This window comes from Bactrocera neohumeralis, unplaced genomic scaffold (assembly GCF_024586455.1).
Source record: "Bactrocera neohumeralis isolate Rockhampton unplaced genomic scaffold, APGP_CSIRO_Bneo_wtdbg2-racon-allhic-juicebox.fasta_v2 cluster09, whole genome shotgun sequence".
NCBI lineage: Eukaryota > Metazoa > Arthropoda > Insecta > Diptera > Tephritidae > Bactrocera > Bactrocera neohumeralis.
This window is the reverse complement of record NW_026089622.1, coordinates 12,729,131-12,753,982: the sequence shown is the minus strand read 5'-3', so window position 1 is coordinate 12,753,982 and position 24,852 is coordinate 12,729,131. Positions and strand designations below refer to the sequence as shown.

The window sequence follows — 24,852 nt, the reverse complement described above, 5'->3', positions numbered from 1 at the left end:
AAATTTTGAAAGTAGGAATCAAAAAATGCAACCCTGTATCAGCTGTTTAAAATACAACCCTGCATCAGCTGTTTAAAATGCAACCCTGAATCAGCCTTCGATTGGGGATATTAGAGCAGGACAGATATACTTTTTTATATGACACTGCTGAATTAGCGCAACAAAGATGTCTGATCATGTGTATACGTATGTGAGTAGGTAAAATATCTGCCAAGCTAAAGAAACATTCTATATGTTTACCACCATGTTACCCGCTAATTATCTGGTGTTTTACCCGCTCATGGTTGGCAGGGTATTTACTTAGGTTTGGGCAATTGATTACAAATGCACTTGTGCACTTGAAAAGAGCCCAAACGATACAACATAAATTATATGACAGCACACACACACACACACATGTATTAAATTGTATACTGGAAACAACCCCATGTGGTGTGCTGTAACATACATACACACACATATGTATATTTAATTAGATAAGATAGTTTTAAAATTTGTATATAAGCAAGAAAAATACTAAATAAAAATCAGATTTGAAAGACAATCTCAACTGAAAGGATTATTTTTATTTACATATTTTACTTCCCCCCACCAGTGGTTAGGGGTAAAAGAAAACTTAAAAATAAAAATTTCAAATAAAGGAGCCTTTAGCTATCACTTATTGCCCCCACCCGAGGTAAGGAATAAGTGACGCAGAACTGCAATAAACTTTATTAACAGCCCTTCCTTACTTGTTTTATTAATAATTTAGTAGTGGAACATTGCGAGAAAGAATTGATGCCAATTCAACAGAATTATACTACAGCTCACGATTTATATTAACTTATTCCGAAATGACCGATTGGTAAATTCGCAATGATAATGCAATGATCCTTATTTGCAACCAATGTACATTACGTCACTGAACGGTATCGTCAGATCGTTGCACCTTGAACGATGTCGATATAATATAATTAGTCATATAATCTTTGTGATTATCTCACAACATCTGTGATATGACTGGGAAACACGTCGTTAGCACATTGTTACGAAAAACCCGGAAATTGTAAACGAAATGCAAAATATTTTATTATTCATCAATATTTATATTGTCGCCTACAAAGTAATCCCCACCAGATGCAATACACTTACTATTCTCAGAAACTTTTTTAATTTTTATTGCAAAATGTTTAAAGTTTGAAAAGTGAAATTTCTGAATAAGTGATGGATATTTTTGAGAAACGAAAATTAGTTGCTGAAATTTTAGTTTTAGTTTGAAAACGAAAATTCCTATGTTAAATGTATGGGAACCTAAAAAAAAATAGCGACCCCTTAGAGTTAAGCTACATCGAATGGCTTGAGGGAGGATTTTTTGTTTGTCAATCACTAACAATTGAGGGGGGAGTTGAAAAAAAAATTCAAAAATTGTTTTTGAAGCACCCTACTTAAAACACTTGGTTTTTTAATAAATTTTATATTTCATAAATTAATTAAATATGACTATCGACGGGTGAGGATGCTACGCTCAAATTCCGGGAACAATTTGTCGGTGCTGGCGATCAAGTGGACGTGGATCTTGGTTGACTTGTATAATTGAGGGAGAGTAGCGGGGGGTGTCGACGCGGCGCAGTGTATAGGCGAAAGTGTGTAAAACGAATGTGTTCGCTATCTTTTTGCCCATCCTTTTTGTTGAGTGGGTTGGTTGATGTAGAAGTGTAGTGAGATGTGTGATGTATTAGTATAGTGTCATCAGAGTTGGTACACTGAGCAGTGTGTGCCAGTTTTTCCGGGTAGAGTGGGTGGAGGCTTAATCTTAACTCATTTAAACATCCTGGGCCCCTTAGGCGAATATTTTTTCTAGTATTATGTATTAGCTGATAAATGTAATTCTTACAGTTGGTAGAGTAGCCGAGAGCGCAAAAATTTAGCTGTAAGAAGCGATTTTGGTTTTAATATAAATTTGTATTTTGTGTAAGCAGTGGATGGAGTCATATGTAGCAGTTCACGCAAGTGAGGAAAGTTCTCTAATCGCCATTCACTTGGGAGTGGCCAGAAACGATTCTTTTACACATGGCTCAAGCAGCTCACAACTTCCGGTCTTTGACCAAGTATCCTCTGGGTAGCCTAAGAACATCCGTTCGATGGCGAGCTAAAGTGAGAAGGCGAAACATCCCCTACAAAGGGTTATGCGCTGGGTTTGGGACCAGCCTTGTAAAAAAACACCCCCAATGAAAAGGAACAACAAGCCTCGGAAGAGAAACCCCCGTTTTGATAACGACCATGACCAATTGGGAAGGTGATAGTGCCCAGCTGGTTGATGTCCTCGTGAAAATAAAGGCTGACATCAACGGCTTCCAAGAAATGCGATGAACGGGACAAGGACTGAGACGAGTAGGCCCTTGTGGCATTTACTACAGTGGACATATAAAAAACCTAAGCTTGGTGTGGGATTCGTGTTGGGAAAGAGACTCCGTCCCCGAGTACTATCATTCACTCCGTTGAATGAACGTCTAGCCACAATCCGCATCAAAGCGATCGACTTCGCCGGGCCCGAAATATGGTTATCTGTAGTAATAGATTTCAGTACAAGAAAAAACATCAAGCTGCCTGGTTGTCTCCGGATCGGAAAGCCACCAACCAGATCGATCATGTTGTGATAGACGGAAGACACGTATCCATTGTTCTAGACGTGCGTACGCTCCGAGGTCCTAACATCGACTCGGATCACTATCTTGTTGCAGCTAAGATTCGCACCCGCCTCTGTGCAGCAAAAAACGCGCGCCACCAATCACAAGGAAGGTTCGACGTCGAGAAGCTGCAATCACAACGGGCAGCAGAACGATTTTCTACTCGGCTTGCACTCCTGCTCTCAGAGAGCACTCGTCAACAACTCAGTATAAGGGAACTGTGGGACGGCATTTCAAACTCCTTACGTACAGCTGCAACCAAAACCATTGGTTTTCGGAAAGTGCAAAAGAACAGCTGGTACGACGAGGAGTGCCGTGTCGCAGCGGAGAGAAAACAGGCTGCCTACCTCGCAACGTCACGATCGACCACTACACGTGCGGGACGGGATAGATACCGAGATTTGAAGAGGGAAGCGAGACGCATTTGTAGACAGAAGAAGAAAGAGGCCGAAATGCGTGAGTACGAAGAGCTTGATAAGCTGACCGACAGGGGCAATTCTCGAAAATTCTATAAAAAAAATATTGTTACAGAAGGTTTCAAAACCGGAGCAGCAAACTCGTGTAGAACCCCCAAAAGTGATCTAGTCACCGATGCTCAAAGCATACTTAAATTATGGAGGGAACACTTCTCCAGCCTGCTGAATGGCAGTGAACGCACAACGCCAGGAGAAGGCGAACTCGATACTCAAATCGATGACGATGGAGCAGAAGTTCCATTGCCCGACCATGAAGAAGTTCGAATAGCAATTACCCGTCCAACAAAGCGGCGGGGGCCTACCGGGCGAGCTATTCAAACACGGCGACGAAGAACTGATAATGAGCATGCACCAGCTTCTTTGTTAAATATGGTCGGACGAAAGCATTCCCCACGATTGGAATTTAAGTGTGCTATGCCTAATCCATAAAAAAGGAGACCCCACAATCTGTGCCAATTACCGTGGGATTAGCCTCCTCAACATCGCGTAAAAGGTTGTATAGGGCGTATTGTGTGAAAGATTAAAACCCACCGTCAACAAACTGATTGGACCTTATCAGTGTGGCTTTAGACCTGGAAAATCAACAAGCGACCAGATACTCACTATGCGCCAAATCTTGGAAAAGACCCGTGAAAGGAGAATCGACACACACCACCCCTTCGTCGATTGCAAAGCTGCTTTCAACAGCACGAAAATGAGCTGTCTTTATGCTGCGATGTCTGAATTTGGTATCCCCGCAAAACTAATACGGCTGTGTAAACTGACGTCGAGCAACACGAAAGCTCCGTCAGGATCGGAAAGGACTTTTCCGAGCCGTTCGATACCAAACGAGGTTTCAGACAAGGCGATTCCCTATCGTGCGACTTCTTCAACCTGCTGCTGGAGAAAATAATTCGAGCTGCAGGACTTAATCGATCAGGTACAATCTTTTATAATACTGTGCAGTTGCTGGCGTATGCCGGGCCTCAACATCCGCGCCGTTAGTTCCGCTTTCTCAAGACTGAACAAGGAAGCAATGCAAATGGGTCTGGCAGTGAACAAGGGCAAGACGAAATATCTCCTGTCATCAAACAAACAGTCTTCGTACTCGCGACTTGGCTCTCACGTCACTGTTGACAGTCATAACTTTGAAGTTGTAGATAATTTCGTCTATCTTGGAACCAGCGTAAACACCACCAACAATGTCAGCCAGGAAATCTAACGCAGGATAACTCTTACCAACAGGTGCTACTTCGGACTGAGTAGGCAATTGAGAAGTAAAGTCCTCTCTCGACGAACAAAAACCAAACTCTGTAAGTCACTCATAATTCCCGTCCTGCTATATGGTGCAGAGGTCTGGACGATGACAACAATTGATGAGTCGACATTACGAGTTTTCGAGAGAAAAGTTCTGCGAAAGATTTATGGTCCTTTGCGCGTTGGCCACGGCAAATATCGCATTCGATGGAACGATGAGCTGTACGAGATATACGACGACATTGACATAGTTCAGCGAATTAAAAGACAGCGGCTATGCTGGCTAGGTCATGTTGTCCGGATGGACGAAAACACTCCAGTTCTGAAAGTATTCGACGCAGTACCCGCCGGGGGAAGCAGAGGAAGAGGAAGACCTCCACTCCGCTTCGTTGGATGGACCAAGTGGAGAAGGACCTGGCTTTGCTTGAAATATCCAATTGGCGTCACGTAGCGAAAAGAAGAAACGACTGGCGCGCTGCTGTTAGCTCGGCTATAATCGCGTAAGCGGTGTCTACGCCAATAAAGAAGGAGAAGAAGTGGAGCTTGGGGTAGTAATTTCCTTTCCTGTTTTGACGACTTATTATATAGTAAAAAGCTGTTTACTTTTATTTATTTTATTAACTTATTACAAGATATGGCCAGAATGGGTACTCCTTAGACCAGGAGTTAGGACTATGAAATTTGAGGGATCTTGCGAGAGAATTGCCGTGAATGGAGAACGGCTTTGGAATAAAGAATTAATCATAATTAATTTGATGCTTTGTATAGCTGATTCCCTTAACCCACCCATATGAAGAGCTGGGATAGATGCGATAAGAGCGACTTTTGCCTTTTGTAAGTGTAGGCGCTTCACTATATCGCATTGGGAGTATGGTGATCCCTTAACTTCCTTTAGAGACTTTGTTCTTTATACCAATTTGTGGAGTATTGGAAAATTGTGGCTCTAGTGGTAGTCGTACGACGTACCGGCCATTATTTGATCGAGAAATTGTTGCTTTAGAGAAGTCTTCACAATACTGATCTTCTAGAGTTTTGTTCGTTATAGGGGGAAGTTTTCTTAACTTTCGAAATTTCCTTAATTGTGAATTAAGGTATTTCTTTGTATTATACTCAACATGATTTGGTATGGTGATAACTAGTTCACTTTGTGCTTCGCTGTGCAGCGTTTGAGCTTTTTGTGCCTTTGAGCAACATGGTGTCTTTGGCAATTTTTATAATTTTGGGTTTCGGGATTTGCTTTTGCAATTAACCCGTGTTTTTTTTTGTATGAGCGCTTTTTTGGTGTGAGAGGGGATATGTGATATAATGAAGTATGTTTGCAATTTGCATATGTATGCTCATGTGACAAGCGATTTGTGCAAAATCTTTCTGACCTGACAAAAGTATTTCGTTCGTTAACTTTTAAGTTTTTAATCTTCTCGCAAAATATAAGTTTCTGCCCTCTTTTACTTAGTTCGCATGACGTTTGTTTTCTTTTTGTTCGGATGTGAACGTTTGTGTTTTGTAAGAGCTTTTGTTTAAATTTTTTTGCTTCTAGCTTGGGGTCTATTGAAGCTTCTACTTTGGTCGTGTTTAGTGTTCTTAGTTTTGATTTTTTTCTTCTACCCTTTCCGCAATTTCATATTGGGTAGTCAGAAAATCTTCCATTTGTTTCCACGTTGGGCATCTTTTCTTGATGAGAGCGACTGCTTCCACAAAAGTAACGAATTTTCTGGTAATACGGCGGTACGTATGATAACCAGAATAGGATCCCAATTGTCTGTGGGAATTTTTAGTGTCGATAGAACCGAGAAACAATTTGAAACAGTGGATTCTGGTTTGATGAATTCTACACTTGTTTCTTTTTTAATTCTTGGCAAGTTTATTAGTGTCGTTACTTGTGTATCGACCAGTATTCTTTCGTTTTCGTATCTAGCTTTTAGAGCTTCCCAAGCCATATTGAAATTTTCGTAATTTAATGCGAACTCTTTAACTATTTCTTTGTATCGGAGGTGATACAATTTTTGTGCTTTTGATAATTTTGGATGGTTGATGTAAACGGCTGTAAACATGTCCGGGAAGGACGACCATTCTTCATAACCTCTATAAAATTTTTCTGTGTCACATGCGGGTACCTCGAGGTGGATGCCTGAACTGACCCTGGATATGGTTGCATTTGTGGCAGCTCTACTCCAGGATTTGGAGGAGGTGAAATTGTTTTTATTAGCTTTAATTGAACGGAAATCATAGCTTTTGTTTCTTCATAATGATCTAAGTAGTTTGTGTAAATACCGTAAGCCGATGATTTAAAATTCTGATTTAAAATTCTTGTTTAAAACTCAATGAAGATTTTATCAAACCTTACCACTGGTGGGGGGAAATGAAAAGACCTTCACTGAGCTGAGAATTATTTCATTCTCTTTATTTTATGTTGCTAATATGCGAGAATATACACCCGTCTTGCAATTATTATTTTTATGTTGTCAATATGCGGGAACACCCGTCTTACAATTATTTTTGTTCTAATTTGCCTGTATTTTGAACAAGACTAAGTATATTGCCTGGGCCTTTTGATTTTGGCCGAGCTCTTCATCCGGCTCGAAGGACCAAAATGTTTGAATTATAACATCAAACTGTTTGATTTGTAAGATCAAACTTTTGAACTCAAAAAAGATTATTTATTCCTTACCTCTGGTGGGGGGAAATAAAACGATCTTCATTGAGTGAGAAATATTTCATTCTGATTTTATTGTTAATATTGTTTACCTTATATACTATTTTAAGTCTTACTTATCTAGTTAAATATGTATATGTGTATGTACGGCACACCACATGGGGTTGTTTTCAACTATACAATGCAATACATGTGTGTGTGTATGTGCTGTCATACAAGATCTTTTATCTCATCATTGTTTATGCTGTATGGTTTGGGATTACTTTCAAGTGCACAAGTGCATTTGTAATCAATTGCCCAAACCTAAGTAAATATGTTTATATAACATATCTTGAGTACATTCGTATTGCATTTAAATGCATACGTGCCTCATGTATGTATGTACATATATGTGTTGCATATATATGCATGTATATTTATGTGTTTATTCATGTACATATGTATTGTATTGCCTCGGCATTGGCGAAGATAAGCCTGCTCAATATATTTGAACAATTCTGAATGGTCAGAATCTACCATGGCGTCATGAGCCGCCTGGAGGCGAGACCAAAAATTTTGAGGATTTTGGCTTTTTATTTCTAATAACGATTCAGAGTTTTCGTGAATCGGTGAGGAGGCAAATCTAGTGCAGTATATTATTAAACTGTCACTTTGTGAAATGAATTTAACAACCAGTTTTGAGCGTGTAGGTCCTGCAGGTGTATTTTGATTTCTGTCATTATGAGCCATTGTTGATGTATTGTGTATTAAAATATTTCTCAAAATGAATAAAATTTTTCTCAAAGTAAACTGAGTTTTAGTATCAACATATATGAAGCGATAAAGTATGTAAAGTAAATACTCTTTTATGTAAATTTCGGGATTATATCAATAAATAGCGTATTTTTATCAATATCGTGTTATATATGTATTCTTGCAATGATGTTATTTTTATTTATTTTTTATTTTGAGTAAATGGTTCAATAGTAAATTACTATTAGAAACCGCGCTTTTTATTTATTAAAATATTCGATTTCCGAATGTTTTGTATTTAGGTACACCCATGCGTATGTACGTATGTAAGTACATATATTTTGTGCAACTGAGAGCTCGTTGAAGAGATCAATTCGCTTTTTAAACTAGCATGCACAAATTGTTTGTATGATTTTATGATTATGTTTTTGTTAAAGAGATGAATTAGCTTTTTGCTTAAATATGCACGAAATGTTTGTGCTAATATAAGTACATACATTATGTGTGTTAATTTTTTTTTTGTGCAGTCCTGCTTGTTTTTGTTTGACAAAGAATAAGAGGTATTGCGGGATGTTTGCCAATGTCGGCTTTGAATATAGTTATGTATAGGAATGTATGTACAAGTGTAGATATACCAATAATGTATTTATTTGTACATTGTGTTCATAAACTTATTTATATTTTGTGAAACTGATTTTTTTTTTGTATTTGCTCCAATTAAAGTATTTTGTGAGTTTAATTACTGTTATGTTTGAGTATACTTGTACTTATATTTTTTCGCAAACACGAGAGAGCGAGAAAGCGGAATGGAAAAAGGTATTCTCCTTTGTTAAAAAGTTACATATGCACATTTGTATGTATGTATTTAAAGAAAATATGTTTGTTTACATATCTTGTGCCGTTGATTGTGTCCGCAGAGAAAAAAGTGATGAGATGTGTTGTTATAAAGAATACTATTTTCAAAGAATACGAATATTTATTAATTGAGTTTTCCAAAGAATTGTTTGTCCAAGTGCATTTTCGCTAACGAAAATGCAATAGTTAATAAAATGTACCACTAATTCCACTAACGAAAATGCAACAGTCAACAACTCCGAAGAATTTTAATAATTTGTATTTATTGTTCATTCAAGTGCATTTCCGCTAACGAAAATGCAACAGTTAACAAAATGATAATAACTTTATTAACTGTATTACTTTGCAAAATGCACAAGACACATTTCCTAAGAATTTTTACGCAAGCATTTATTTTTAAGTTATTGCAAGAAAGCAAAATATTAGTATTTAAGAAAGCACAAAATAAAACGGAAGGCTGATTATCGATTAAACCTTGAACTCAGTTGTTTAATTTGTCGTTGTTCATCACTTCGGTGAAAAAAGTGGCGCAGTCGGTAGGATACCCGTGTATCCTTGTGTGTAAAAATTTAAAATCAAGTTACATAAGAAAGGATATTGAATATTTCTATATTCGTAATGGGTAGAAAAAAAAAGAACAACGAATCCTTTAAAACAGGCCCGTCCAACATAATTTTGTGAAGGGCCAGGTTTAGCATTTTCATAACCGTAGCGGGCCAAAAAATAAAATAAAATGACCTTCAGTTTTGGTATATTTATTTATTTATAAAAAGCAACATCATATAAATCTTAATATATTATTATTAATGTAACTATGTCCTTAGCATATAAAGATATTCTTATTCTTAAAATCTAATTAATGAGATGTCTGAAATTTTTTCTGTTTGCACAGCGCATCTATGTCAGCTGGAGTTTTAGAAGTGGCTATGCGCAAAATGCCTTTAAGATGGCTATCTAATAAAGATGATCTGGTTTTTGATTTGTTAAATTTCATGCGAGAAAACAGCTGCTCGCAAACATATGTACTACCAAATAAAGAAATTTGTTGAATAGCCAGCTTAGTAAGGTTTGGGTATTGACTGGGTGTAATATACTTTTTGTAAAATTCAATTAAGTTTGGAAGACAATTATTATATGCTGTTTTTAGATGAGAGCTGCTTTGCAATTCTATTAACTCCAGCTGTAAATTTAGCGCAGCGCTTTCAATTTCAACATCAAATGGATTTTGAAACACTTTCATGCAGAGAGTTTGTGATTTGAAGTCTGCGAATCTGTCGTCAAATTCGTTCCTTAATCTTTTTAACATCAACACGTACTTGTCAAAATCCAAGGTATCTTGCTTTCTTGTAGATAAGGTCTCCCAATGAATCAACTGCTTTTGTTCCAGCTGCTTTTCCAACAACAAAAGCTTTTATGTGAAAGCTAGAACGTGTTCGTATAACTGTGTGCATAGTTGGTCTTTCCCTTTTTCCAGTTTCAAGTTAAGATCAGAAAGATATTTAGTTATATCAACCAGGAAAGCCAGATCAGCCAACCACTCCTCATCAGTAAGGAAAGTAATTTCTTAGTCTTTGTTGCCAAGAAAAATCTTTAAGTCGTCCAGCAGGGAATAGAATCGTTTTAGTGTAGCTGCTCTGCTGAGCCAGCGAACGCGACTGAAGTACACAATGTCTTCGTGATCTGAACCGACATCAGCCAGAAAAGAATGGAACTGTCTGTGGTTAAGCCCTCTTGCGCGTATAAAATTAACTGTCTTATTTACTTACTCTACTTTATCCATCACGTGTTTCAGGCCTATACAACTGGGATGCCCAAAGACTATAAGAGATGGCGGGCCGGATGGTGGCCCGGGGGCCGTATGTTGGACAGGCCTGCTTTAAAACATACAAAATATTTCTGCGAAAACGTTTAGTGAAAGTGACATTTGAACTTCATAAGATTGAAGAACGAATCTTCTAAGCATACAATATAATTTTTGCGAAAAAGTTTAGGAGAGTGACATTTGAACTTCATAAGATTGAAGAACGAATCCTTCAAAACATAAAAATTTTTCGAAAATAATACAAAAAGGGTGTGAAGAAAAGGGTAAAAAAGATTTACTCTTATCGATGATAATTCCAGATCAACTTCAAACCCAACACAGAGCCAGACAGACAGCAATATAATATTCAACAACAACACCAGAAACCAACTGCACATCCTAATCAACTTTAAACTCAACATAGTGACAATATTTTTTCCATCCTTGGAAACACATCCAGATCAACTTCAAACCCAACACAGAGCCAGGCAGACAGCAATATAATATTCAACAACAACATCAGAAAGTGAGAATCCGATTAACTATATTATATATTATTATTATTATTATTAACTGTATGTAACTGATAAAATTAGCATAGAGTAAGAAATTGAAAGAAAATTAAAATATACGTCTGGAAAACAAGAAATCAAAAACTTGAAAGAGTTCCTACATAAAGTAACCTTGATAAAAACCCAAGCAAAGAAACATTATTTAAAACATATTATTAGAGAGAATTTCTTTTTCCTTCCTCCCGAACCTATAAAAAAAAGGGTAATAACTTACCTGAATTCTGTGGCGACTCAAGAGACCCGCAGACATTCACCACACTTATTAACCGAATACACCCACACCTACAAACATATGACGAACTGTCCCAACTAGTTTTTTCGGACTTAATAAAATCAAAGCTGAAAGGAAGAGCAAGACAGGCAATGGAAATAAACTGCCACGCGACCTCATGGACAGAGATTAAAAACATACTACAGAATAATTTCGGGGATAGACGTTCTTGCGAAGAACTCTTTGACGAATTACGAAGCGTGACCTTTAGAACAAACACTTTATATTTTTACAACGACATGAAAACCAGGTTACACAGGTTAAATAACAAATTAGTAACCATTTTAGGAGAAACCGAAGCAACTAGAGAGAGTGCGATGAACAACAAGCGCACTGCCCTCAAAATCTTTAAAAACAAACTTCCTGAACCAATGAAATCAATCCTTTTCTGTAGGAACCCAGAAGACTTGCTATGGTCATACTGTTCCAAGCCGGGTACACACATACAGGGAACAATAACGTGAACAACAGCACAGAATTTAAAACTCATTCAAGTAATAGGAATACTGACTATAGAAACAATACACAATACAATAAAAAAGACAGTAAGAATAGAACACAATACGGGAATTCCCAACAACTATTCAACAGAAGGAACATCCAACCAATGCCCCAAAATAACGGAAGAAATTACCAACAATCCCAGCCATACCAACAAGCAAACCCACAAAACCCTAGTCCTCAAAACCCATCCTTCCAGAGACCAAATTTCAGAAACCAACCGGAACCTATGGACATAGGAAAAATAGAAGTGGCTGAAAATTTTCAGGAATCAACCTCAAGAATAAATTCCCATTTATAATAATAAAAACAAAGAAAGGTTTTATAAGACTTATAATAGACACAGGCGCAACAAACTCCATTTTAAATCCGGGTATCTGCTACCCCAAAAGAATTCATCCAACTAGCCCACTTTTAATTAAAACTCTCCAACATCGAATTTACGTTGACAAAAAGGCAATAGTACCCATGTTCGAAGAATTTAGCGACATTGGAACTAATAAACCAATAGAGTTTTATATAATAAAATTTCATAACTTTTTTGAGGGTCTAATAGGTAACGATATATTGAGACCACTAAATGCCTGTATCGATTATAAAAAGAACGAAATAAAGATCGGTAACAAGACACTCCCTATGCACTTCGAAAACGAAAACTTAAATGAAAGAAAGATAGTAGTACCAGATGACTCTGATCTAGTATATTATAAGGAAGAAAACAGCGGAAACATTGTAAGAGAGGGAATTTTAAATGTAAGAAATCAAGAAGCAAAGATAAACTTATTATCTGAAACCAATCGGGTGACTACGCAAAAAGTAGATCACGAAAATTTTAACATAATCGAAAATAAAGAATCTAAACCATTGGCTGACCAAATTAGAATAGGGCACTTGAACCCCGAGGAAAGGTCACAATTGTTGCAAATAATAAAAGAATATCGTAATATTTTTTACCAGGAAAATGAAAGACTTTCATTTACTTCAGCAATAAAACATAGAATTAGAACTACAAACAACATACCTATATTTTCTAAGTCATATAGGTACCCATACGTACATAAGGAAGAAGTCACAGATCAAATCCAAGAAATGTTAAAACACGGGATAATTAGGAATAGCAATTCTCCCTACTCAGCCCCAATTTGGATCGTGCCAAAGAAGGCCGATGCCAGCGGGAAACCAAAGTGGAGACTTGTAATCGACTATCGTAAACTGAACGAAGTAACGATCGATGACAAGTTTCCCATCCCGAACATAGACGAGATTCTTGTAAAACTGGGAAGAAGCCAGTACTTTAATACACTCGATCTGGCGAAGGGTTTCCACCAAATCGAGATAGAGGAAGAAGACATCCACAAAACTGCATTTAGTGTCGAAGGAGAGCACTATGAATTTCTGCGAATGCCTTTCGGACTAAAAACAGCCCCTGCAACGTTCCAGAGATTGATGAATAATCTACTCCAAGATTATATCAACAAAATCTGCCTAGTATACCTGGACGATATAATCATATTTTCAACATCCTTACAGGAACATATGAACTCACTTAGACTTATATTCGCAAGATTACAGGAGGCAAATTTAAAAGTCCAGCTAGATAAATCAGAATTTCTAAAAAAGGAAACAGAGTTCCTTGAGCACACAATTACAACGGAAGGAGTCAAGCCCAATCCTAAAAAGATAGAATGCGTTGTTAACTTCCCAATACCCAAAACAGCAAAACAGATCAAGCAATTCTTAGGGCTCACAGGCTACTACAGGAAGTTCATAAAGGACTACTCGGCTATAGCTAAACCAATGACTAGGTGCTTAAATAAAGATTCACAGATAAATATAAATGACTCGGACTACGAAAAAAGTTTTAACACCCTCAAGACCCTACTAACACATGATCCAATATTAACATACCCAGACTTTTCTAAAACATTTACATTGACAACGGACGCGAGTAATTACGCTTTGGGAGCGCTACTTTCGCAAGATAATCATCCAATATGCTACGCCAGTCGCACCCTTAATACGCATGAAACAAATTATAGCACAATAGAGAAGGAATTATTGGCAATCGTATGGGCTACAAAATATTTTAGGCCATACCTTTTTGGTCGTAAGTTTATAATAGAGACAGATCACAAGCCACTGACATGGCTCTTTTCTATAAAGGAACCAAATTCAAAACTTGTTAGGTGGAGATTAAGATTATCTGAATACGATTATGATATTAGGTACAAGAAAGGAATAAAGAATAATAATGCCGACGCCTTGTCAAGGATTGAAATTGAACCCAGCATTAATACACTAGAGTGCAACAGGGGAACGATAAAAAGTACTACTTCACCAATTAATATGTTTAAAAATCAAGTAGTTATAATGAAAACTACCTCTGGATCATTAAGAATAAAAAATAAATCTGTTTTTACAAATAAAAGAAGAATAATTTCTATGAAGGAAATGGACAGGGAAACAGCAATTACAATACTAAAGAATCATTTTAATCCAACACAACTGAATGCTATTTTTATCGAAGACGAATTTTATACTATGTTTAAAACTGTTTACGAAGAACTATTTTCAAATAACCCAAATTTTAAAGTACTTAGATCTACACTCATGACGGAAGACATAGAAGACGAAAATCGATTAACCGAAATTATTAAAAACGAACATCTTGACAAAAACCATAGAGGAATTCAGGCAGTATATAAAGAATTAATTACGCGAATTTACAATCCTAAATTAAAACAAAGGATAACTCAGTTCATAAATAACTGTGAAATTTGTAACTTAGAAAAATACGATAGGAAACCCCCGAAGATCCCTTACAAAATTACAGAAACTCCATCCAAACCTCTGGAAACATTACATATAGACGTATTTTATACTTTACGTAAGAAACTTTTTATGACAGCAATTGATAAATTTTCGAAGTTCGCGTTAGCATTTCAAATAAACGGTAGGAGTTGGACAGAATTTAAAACAAAACTTTTGCTGATAATCAATACTTATGGGAAAGTAAATAAAAATGTTGTGGATAATGAACTAGGCTTTAAAGCTATACCGATGCAAGAATTTTTGAAAAAGGAGAACATAGATATTCACTATACTTCCAATAGTAACCATACGTCTAACGCCGACATTGAGAGACTACACAACACAATCAATGAGCACATACGCTTGTTAAGGCACGGTAAAGAAAACAAAGACGAAAGTATATAAGATAAAATGATAAGAATAATAGGTTTTTATAATAATACAATACATAGCACGACCGGTATCAAACCGATTGATTTTGTAAATGGCAAAGTACATGAAGATAGATACAAAGAAATTCATGATCTTATAAATTCAAAGAAAGAAAAGTACATTCAGAAGTTAAATGAAAACCGGAAGGATATAGAATTAGAAGGCAGACCAAATTACATTAGAGAGATAAGAGGGGGTAAAAATCACAGAAATTACAGGAAAATTAATGCTGAAAAAATAGATGATGACCACTTACAGATAACAGAAACTGGACATAAATATTATAAAGCTCACGTTAGACCTAAGAAGAAATACCAAGACAAGAGTAACCCCAAAATCAAAGCTACAATTAAATAAATGTAATTTTTTTTGATGGTTAAATGGATCATAATGATGGCAACACTTACCCCAACATTCAAGACTCAAACCATCGACCTACAGGACGTATCGAACAATAATGGATACATACCGATAAAAACAGGAGAGACTAACCGTGCGATTCTGTAACTTGAGACAGTCTCAAGTCTCTAAATTTGAGATTTTAAGTTAGAGACAATTTTTGAGACTTGAGATGATATTGCTATTCTGTAAGTGACAGTCACAAAATCTATTACATTTAATTATTCAGAGATGTTTTTACACTTGAATGAAAATAAATATGTCGATAACAAATATTAAATTTTCTATAACATAGTCAAAAAACATAATTATCAAAGAAAATAAAAATATATGATGACTTTGTGTCATAATATTTACGAAATTTATGTAAAATTGATTTATTTTTAACCTTTTCGTGTTTGAGTTGCTTACAAAATATAAAGAAACGACAATCGATTAATATCTATGATGATCTCTATTCAGTATATTCAAAATGGCAGACAAAAGTTCTTTTTAGTTTTGTGACCTGCTAACTACCAGGTCTCAATACTTTGAGACTAACGCTAGAGACTGTTTAGTGAATAGTAACTAGTCTCAAATTGAGACTTTGCCTCAAAATGTCTCAAATAGAGACTAGAGACTGGTTACAGAATCCCGCTATAAAACTGTAGAACACTACATAAAAGTGCTACACATAATAAACACCACAGAATACGAACGAACTATGGAAATAATCGAAACCAACATTGACATCCTAAAGATATCCAGCAGCGAATCAAAAAAAATTAATAAATACAATAAATAAGAACTTTATGCTATTAAGAGCAAAAATGGAAAACCTTAACCCACATTTCCGAAGGAAACGGGCTCTCTTAAACATTATAGGAAAAGGTCTAAAATTATTGCAAGTGCAATGGACAGTGACGATGAAGAACAAATAACTAAAACTCTTAAATTACTACATACGAACGATGAAAACTTAACTAACGAAATGAACAAACTAACCTATATAAATAATGTCATGAACTCCCAAATCCAGAATATAACTAACCACATAAACTATCAGCAAAAGATTATCGGGGACTACTTAAACAAAATCAAGAATATTATAGGGAATAAAATTTCAACCATAGAGGACGAGATAACATTTATAGAGCACATATACCAGATTAACAACGACATCTCACTCCTACGGCATCACGTAGACAACATAGGACAGATTATTTTCTCCGGGAAACTGGGAATCATCCCCACAGATATTCTCAGCCAAACCGAACTCGAATTAATCACTGACTTCGACAGTTATATGTACTAATATTAAAGTAGCCATAGCACTTCACGAAGGTAATATTATAATAATTCTCTCTATACCACAATATTCGTAAGATTCACTATCCATGGTGACATTCGTACCCATTCCTGACAAAAATAATAAATCCATAAAGGTTAGCCACTCTGATGTTCTCATAGATTCAGAAAGCAATATTTATAGCACATATATTAAAGATAATCTAAAAAGAAATCTTATAAAAATTAACGATGATTGTTTAAACAAAATACTAAACTTTGAAGAAGCTAATTGCAAAATGCAAACATTAAATACACAAGAGATAAGCAAAATAATTCCTGGAGTACTAATTCTTAAACATTTTAACAGCACAATATCCCATAACTGCAACAAAGCTAAATTAAACATTTCAGGAAATTACTTAATCAAATTCGAAAATTGTGAAATAAACGCGTTAAACAAGACTTTTACAAATGTCAAAATAAAAATACAAGACAAGTTTATTCTACCTAATATCATTACAAAAATTAAAGACAATAGTAATACAATACTAGCAAACATAAAAATTGAATCTTTATATCTGAAGCAAATAGAATACGAAGAAACACTGAAAAATATTCTATATACAGGTAAGAACTCAAAAATACTTAGTTTTGGTATAGATATCTCAATTATTATATCAATATGTATCTTAATTATTTTTATATACCTCTTTAAGAATGCAAAAACATATATTCCAAATGTACAATTAAAAAATGAAACTACTATAAACAATCCGGCAAAGATAATATAATTTCGTCGGAGCCTCAAACTAACGGTGGGGATGTTATAAAGAATACTATTTTCAAAAAATACGAATATTTATTAATTGAGTTTTCCAAAGAATTGTTTGTCCAAGTGCATTTTCGCTAACGAAAATGCAATAGTTAATAAAATGTACCACTAATTCCACTAACGAAAATGCAACAGTCAACAACTCCGAAGAATTTTAATAATTTGTATTTATTGTTCATTCAAGTGCATTTCCGCTAACGAAAATGCAACAGTTAACAAAATGATAATAACTTTATTAACTGTATTACTTTGCAAAATGCACAAGACACATTTCCTAAGAATTTTTACGCAAGCATTTATTTTTAAGTTATTGCAAGAAAGCAAAATATTAGTATTTAAGAAAGCACAAAATAAAACGGAAGGCTGATTATCGATTAAACCTTCAACTCAGTTGTTTAATTTGTCGTTGTTCATCACTTCGGTGAAAAAAGTATGTGTCCAGTTTGTAGTAATCTCCGGACCATCGTCTGTGCTAACTTTGGCGGTGCTCTCGTTGATAATAATAATGCTGTCATCGCCCTGTATTATGGGCTTTAGGTGGCTTGGCTGAGTGCGGCAAAGGGCTGTGTATCCGGCGTGCAGTACTAGTGCGCAGGTGTCTTGCGCTGCCAGTTTACCGACGGCGGCATAGGCCGTCGTTACGCATTCATTTACCGTTAGTACGTCATCGTTGCATTCGGCTATGGTATCATCTTGCAATGGTAGTGTGACGTGTTGGTGTGCCACCGGGAAGATGGTGATTTTCTTACAGACAAGATTGACATAGGATACGCTATTAAAATATAGACAATATTCTTGGACCGGAGGACCTCAACTTTAGATGCTTCGGTTAGGCTAACTATGGGAATTCCGACAGGGTGTTCATTCATAATTGATTTCAAATCATCATGGTCAAAAATAGTGGGAATTATTATATCCGCTTTAGCTAATATGTTATGTATGTTATGTGATTATAAGTATCAAGTTCGATATTTGACCAATTAATATTCTATTTCTTGCTAATAGTGTTTCATACAAATGCGGTGTGTCAACCAATTCATTTTTTTATAAGCTTTAATTAATTCGTTCACCGTATCAGTAAGTTTATTAAGAAATTTGTATCTGTTTTTGTGTATTAATAACTACCTGTCTATTGTTTGACCACCTTACTTTTTCAAAATCAGAGACATCAGGCGTGCCTGCTATTACGTTGAGTGCTGAGCCCAAGAAGTCTAAGCTTCTTGCCATTCTGTGGTGCACTTTTAGTACGGAAAATAAGTTTCTAATATGTTCTGTATCCACGTCTATCAGTTTTCGCATGTGCTACTGAGGGAATAATTTGATTAAATATACAGTTTCCTCTGCTATGTTAGCAAGGTCTGTTAAATTGGTTGAGTGTCTTAAACTATGCAAATGCTATTTTAGATTGGAAAGTTTTTACTCGAAAGCAACCACTATTTAAAGTTGTCTTTATGTGCCACCCTTCCTCTAATGAGGGAGATTTTTTTCTTCTGTTCAAAGGGGTGTTAACTTATTTCCTAATCTTCGGTTATTTTTTACGAAAACTTATTCACCTACCTCAAATACCCTGTTTTGTCTATTCGGATTGGATCCTTCAATGTTATCGTGCTGGGCTTTTGCCATTTTATTTTTGATGGCCTGTCTATGTTCGCTGGACGCTTGTATTATGTCGATGGGTGTTTGGTCTGTGACCGAATGTAGAGATCGATTGTTTTTTATAGTATCAACTCGACTGTATCGTCAGACATTTTTTTGTTGGCGAAACGCTCTGGCTATGTCTGCGAGTGTACTATGAAAGCATTCACAATGTCGACGTCGTACCCGTTTTTCAACAGGGCCCTGATAATTTCTGAATTAAAAGAAACTTCGTTATCACAGTAAATTGTCTTGGTCTGCGGGAACCAATTCAACAGCTGAATAATTGGCGGATTTACATCCAGTAGCTGTAATACGGCGAATTTTAAGAATTTGTCAACGCCAGCAAGAAATTTTTTTTTGTCAGTTGCAAAGATATCTGCAGTGCATGATGGAATCGGTGTCTCCCCAAGTATTTGTTTTTTGGGGTGCCTATCGTACTTTGCTTATGTGCATATCTTGCAATTTATTTCTATTTCATTGGTAACCTTTTTGGAAAATAATAATCGCGAAGGATTTGTTTGGTATTTTTCTGGGCGGCTCTGTGCGCGCGATTATGTTCGGTGTTGACAATTTCCATTTGTTCATTTTTATCTGTAATATCGACAACGATATTTTTGCAGTGCTGGAATTTGGTTGCCGGGAAACTTAGTACCAAATCATGTTGTATACTGGCTAGTGTTGGTAGATCGCAGTGTATTGCGTTTACTACGTCTGTGTTAATGAGTGGCGTTATTGTTTCGAAAAGGCTGTTTTTGTCTGTGAAATTTATAAGATGACGACAAAGAGTATGATAACTCGTTTGAATGGGAATTTTAATTATTCAAGAACGATTTGAGTTTTGAAACAGTTTAAAGGTTTTTCTAGGTGTAGGTTAACAAATTTTTGCTGTGAATCGTTGCAGCGTCTGACTGCATCTCGTTTTGTAAGATGTTTAAATTTTGCCTTGATAGGGCATCCGCCACATAGTTTTCTTTGCCTAGTTTGTAGAATACTATAGCGTTGTGTTTATCAAAGAATGCCTTCCATCGTTTGATTTTTGCATTCCTGTTTCTATCTGAGACGGAAAAGGTAAAGGGCTGGTGATCAGTGAAAATATTTATCTCTCTTGCTCCATAGAGGTAATTTTGTAATTTACAATTCTTGCTCATTCGTGGTGTAGAGTGTCTCGCTTTTCTTTAGCGTGCATGAAACCATGGAAATGGATCTGCCACCTTGGGACAAGACTGCACCAATGCCATCTAAGGAGGCGTCAGTAGTTAGATCAAAGGGCTGCTTGAAATCTTCGTACATGAGTATGACATCTTCTGATGGCAGGATATTCCTCAGTCTTTGGAATGCATTACGTTGAGTTTCGTCAAACTCAATCGAGACCTTTTTGGACATATGCTTACTCACCGAACCATTTTCTCCTTTGAGAATGATGGTTAAGGGCCTTTCTATTGGTGCGAAGTCTTTAATAAACCCCCTATAGTAACTAGCTAAACCAAGAAACGACCACAGGCTCAACAGATTTTTCGGCTCAGCATACGCTTGTATCGCCCTGATGTTCTCATGTTTGCATCAACCTAGCATTTTAAGACCCTATATGTTTCACATGGTCAGTTTCGGTTTTTGAAAAGATTATTACATCATCTGCACAAAAATTCATATTTCCCGCCGTTCACTACGAATGACGTTTTCTCGCGGTCTTGTTCCGCTAGACAAATTTGGTGATAACCGGATTTTAAATCTACATACATAGAGTCGTAAAAAGTTTCGCCTTTCCTAGGTTCGCTAGCATCATTGGGATACTTGGCATTAGGTATCGGCCGGCTATAGTTCGTCCATTTAACTTCCTAAAGTTGATTACCAACCGTTTATTTCGACTACCATTACTGTCAAGGCCTTTTTTGTCAACAACCTAGACTGGGCTGTTGTATGGGGAGTTTGATGGTCTAATGATACCATCTTTAAGTAACTGTTTGATTTCGTTGATTACAACTGCCATTGCCATTATCGTCAACCTAACGGAATTACAGCATTTTTACGACCGGCCGTGATACCTGACTTTGAAACTTCAAATCGATTTTCCCGAAAACGTCATTTTTGAAGTTCGTGAACATTAGAACTCAAAATGTAGTGAACCGATCGTTTTGAAAATTTGAACATTACTTCTTCACATAAATCAACAGGTAATCAGAGTGAGTTTTTTTTATTTTTTTATATTTTTTATTATCAAATTAACCGCGATATTTTGAGCTAAAATCGAGCTTTTTACTTCCAAGTTCTGCAAAAAATAGAAAAACAAACTCTTTCTGATTACCTCGAAAAATATAGTACATCACCTTTAAAACGCTTATCAATTTTTTTTGTTTCAGATGATCCGAGAACGAGTTATATATAACGAGTTTTTTTCAAGGCGCTTCTGGAGATTCGCCGGCACAAGCTTATTTATTAATATTTTTCACTGAAAATTTTTTATAATTTACTTCAATACTTTACTAATATACCTCCATCTGCTTGCTGCTGGGCTCCTTGTGCGTGTTGTTGCATTTAAATATGTGTACCCGCTCCCGGTTATTGTTTATTACTTTTTATACTCTCGCAACAATGTTGCTAACGAGAGTATTATAGTTTTGTTCACATAACGGTTGTTTGTAAGTCCTAAAACTAAAAGAGTCAGATATAGGGTTATATATACCAAAGTGATCAGGGCGACGAGTAGAGTCGAAATCCGGATGTCTGTCTGTCCGTCCGTCTGTCCGTCCGTCTGTCCGTGCAAGCTGTAACTTGAGTAAAAATTGAGATATCATGATGAAACTTGGTACACGTATTCCTTGGCTCCATAAGAAGGTTAAGTTCGAAGATGGGCAAAATCGGCCAGCTGCCACGCCCACAAAATGGCGGAAACCGAAAACCTATAAAGTGTCATAACTAAGCCATAAATAAAGATATTAAAGTGAAATTTGGCACAAAGGATCGCATTAGGGAGGGGCATATTTGAACGCAATTTTTTTGGAAAAGTGGGCGTGGCACCGCCCCCTAATAAGTTTTTGGTACATATCTCGGAAACTACTATAGCTATGTCAACCAAACTCTACAGAGTCGTTTTCTTCAGGTATTTCCATATACAGTTCAAAAATGGAAGAAATCGGATAATAACCACGCCCACCTCCCATACAAAGGTTATGTTGAAAATCACTAAAAGTGCGTTAACCGACTAACAAAAAACGTCAGAAACACTAAATTTTACAGAAGAAATGGCAGAAGGAAGCTGCGTCCAGGCTTTTTCTAAAAATTGAAAATGGGCGTGGCCTCGCCCACTTATGGACCAAAAACCATATCTCAGGAACTACTAGACCGATTTCAATGAAATTCGGTATATAATATTAACACCCTGATGACATGTACGAAATATGGGTGAAATCGGTTCACAACCACGCCTTCTTCCAATATAACGCAATTTTGAATACCATCTGATGCCTTCTCTGTATAATATATAGTACATTAGGAACCAATGATGATAGCGGAATAAAACTTTACAAAAATACGGTATTTGAAAAATATGTAAATGACGTATAATGAAATCTCGATTATCACTTTATCATGCGAGAGTATAAAATGTTCGGCGACACCCGAACTTAGCCCTTCCTTACTTGTTATTTATATTTTACTTTCAGGTTTCGGGCCCGGTTTGTAATTATTAATTTGTTAAACTAATGGGTGTTTTCGTTTTGTGTTTTGTTTTTTACCTGCACGCACTTAGTTTTGTATTGTATGTATTTATCTATCTGTATATTTCGGCAATTTACTGCACTTTTGTTTTTGTTGCCGGTTACTGAGCATTTGCTTTGTTTTGTTTACCGCACTGTTTTATTGAACTTTTTTAAGTTTTCTCACCATAATTTGTGTATATAAGTACATTTATGTATGCATGTTCTGTTCACAGTACTCTGTCACTGATTATATCTACATATGTCTATGTAAATTTTTGGTTGTTCTGTTTGTTTGGGTCACTGCGTTGTTTAACTTAGTTTTTGTTTTGTCACCACAATTTATTTTTAATATAATTAAATACAACTGTCTTTTTATAAAAATCCGAAGGTGCCTTTCGGTAAGGCTCGAAGGACCATGAATAAGTTTGTACTCAGTATATTGGGGAGCACCCACCACTGTGTTAATTAAAACAAAAATATCTGCTTTTTGCTTAATACACTTGGCTTTTTAATCAATTTTATTTAAATAAACAATTTTATATTTTATAAATTAATTAAATGTGAATATCGACGGGTGGGGCTGGGACACTCAAATTCCGGGAACAATTTTTTGGTGCTCTGTCCGCTTTTTGCTGTGGTAGACATCTTTGAAAAGTTATATATTCGCGTGAATTCGTCTCCCGTCACTATTACCCCAAGATACTTCAATTGGGGCTGTGAAGTAATCTCACATTTTCCTATGGTGAGCGATATTTTCTCCTCAATTTTCCTGGAGCTTATGAGCAGAACTTCTGTTTTCTGCTCAGCAAGCTCTAGACTCATGGTAGCAGACCATCGGCGCAAACCATTTATGCTGTCATTGCATTTGATCCGAAGGTTATCCAGATGTTTAGCTACAGCTACCACTATGAGGTCATCCGCATATGCGATTGTTTTCACATTTTTTGGTTGCGGTATTCTTAACACCCCGTCGTACATCAGGTTCCATAGCAGCGGGCCTAAAACCGAGCCTTGCGGTACTCCACTGGAGATAGTGTGGCTCTGCGTGCTCCTTCGAGTTTTCCGCAGATTTTTTATATTTTGCTTCCCCAGGTTTTGGATCCCACACTCGTTTTGTAATGCCTTACAGATTTCTTCAGGGGTGGTTATCTCGTTCAAGTCTTTGCACATAATGGTAATATTATGGGATTTTGGCTGTATTACGGCAATCTCACCAATAACTCCCTCTAGGGCGCTTTCGAACGTGTCGGCTCTCTTTTCTGCATGATTTTTTAATTCAATCAGTAGGTCCCCTTTGAGGGTTTTTCTAATGTACCTCACGTTTGAACCCAGTTCTTCAAGGCTTCTGTCACATTTTATTTTCTTCAGGATATCGGCATACGACGCTCCCTCCTTTTTTGTTTAAATAATAGCGTCTGGTTACGATCTGATTCTCTTCTCGATCGGTTTCTTCTTTCTAACAATGTCTATCCATTTCTCGCCTGCGGTCTTGTCTCCCAAACCGTCTTTGTGCATGAGTTTAGTGACCTCACTATATGTTGCTTGCACTTTGTGACTCATGTTTTTGGGCTTCTTCGTTGGTGGCAAATATCCCAAAATCTCACGTGGTCTCTTCGGTGCATTTTTTTTTTTACTCTCGCAACAAAGTTGCTAAGGAGAGTATTATAGTTTTATAGTTTTTTATAGGAGTCAGATATAGGATTATATATACCAAAATGATCAGAGTGACGAGTAGAGTTGAAATCCGGATGTCTGTCCGTCCGTCCGTCTGTCCGTCCGTCCATGCAAGCTGTAACTTGAGTAAAATAAAGTGTCATAACTAAGCCATAAATGAAGATATTAAAGTGAAATTTGGCACAAAGGATCGCATTAGGGAGGGGCATATTTGGACGTAATTTTTTTGGAAAAGTGGGCGTGGCCCCTCCCCCAACTAAGTTTTTTGTACATATCTCGGAAACTACTACAGCTATGTCAACTAAACTCTATAGAATCGTTTCCTTCAGGCATGTCCAT

General features: G+C 36.4%; 1 protein-coding gene across 15 annotated transcripts in view; it reads left to right on the top strand.

The window, feature by feature from the left end:
* Positions 1-24,852, top strand: part of LOC126764541 (endothelin-converting enzyme 2) — a 1,258,369-nt gene that overhangs the window by 92,750 nt on the left and 1,140,767 nt on the right. For 13 of the 15 annotated variants that reach the window (XR_007668060.1, XR_007668059.1, XM_050482233.1 and 10 more), the window contains one exon: positions 10,880-10,945. The exons of 1 other annotated variant lie outside the window; for it this stretch is intronic. Coding sequence is in view for 11 of the 14 variants with exons in the window: in XM_050482233.1 (XP_050338190.1) it covers positions 10,880-10,945 (66 nt within the window). In the remaining 3 variants the exon portion in view is untranslated. Of the gene's footprint in view, positions 1-10,739; positions 10,946-24,852 lie in introns of all 15 variants that reach the window. One more of the 15 variants, XM_050482232.1, reaches the window with a different exon arrangement.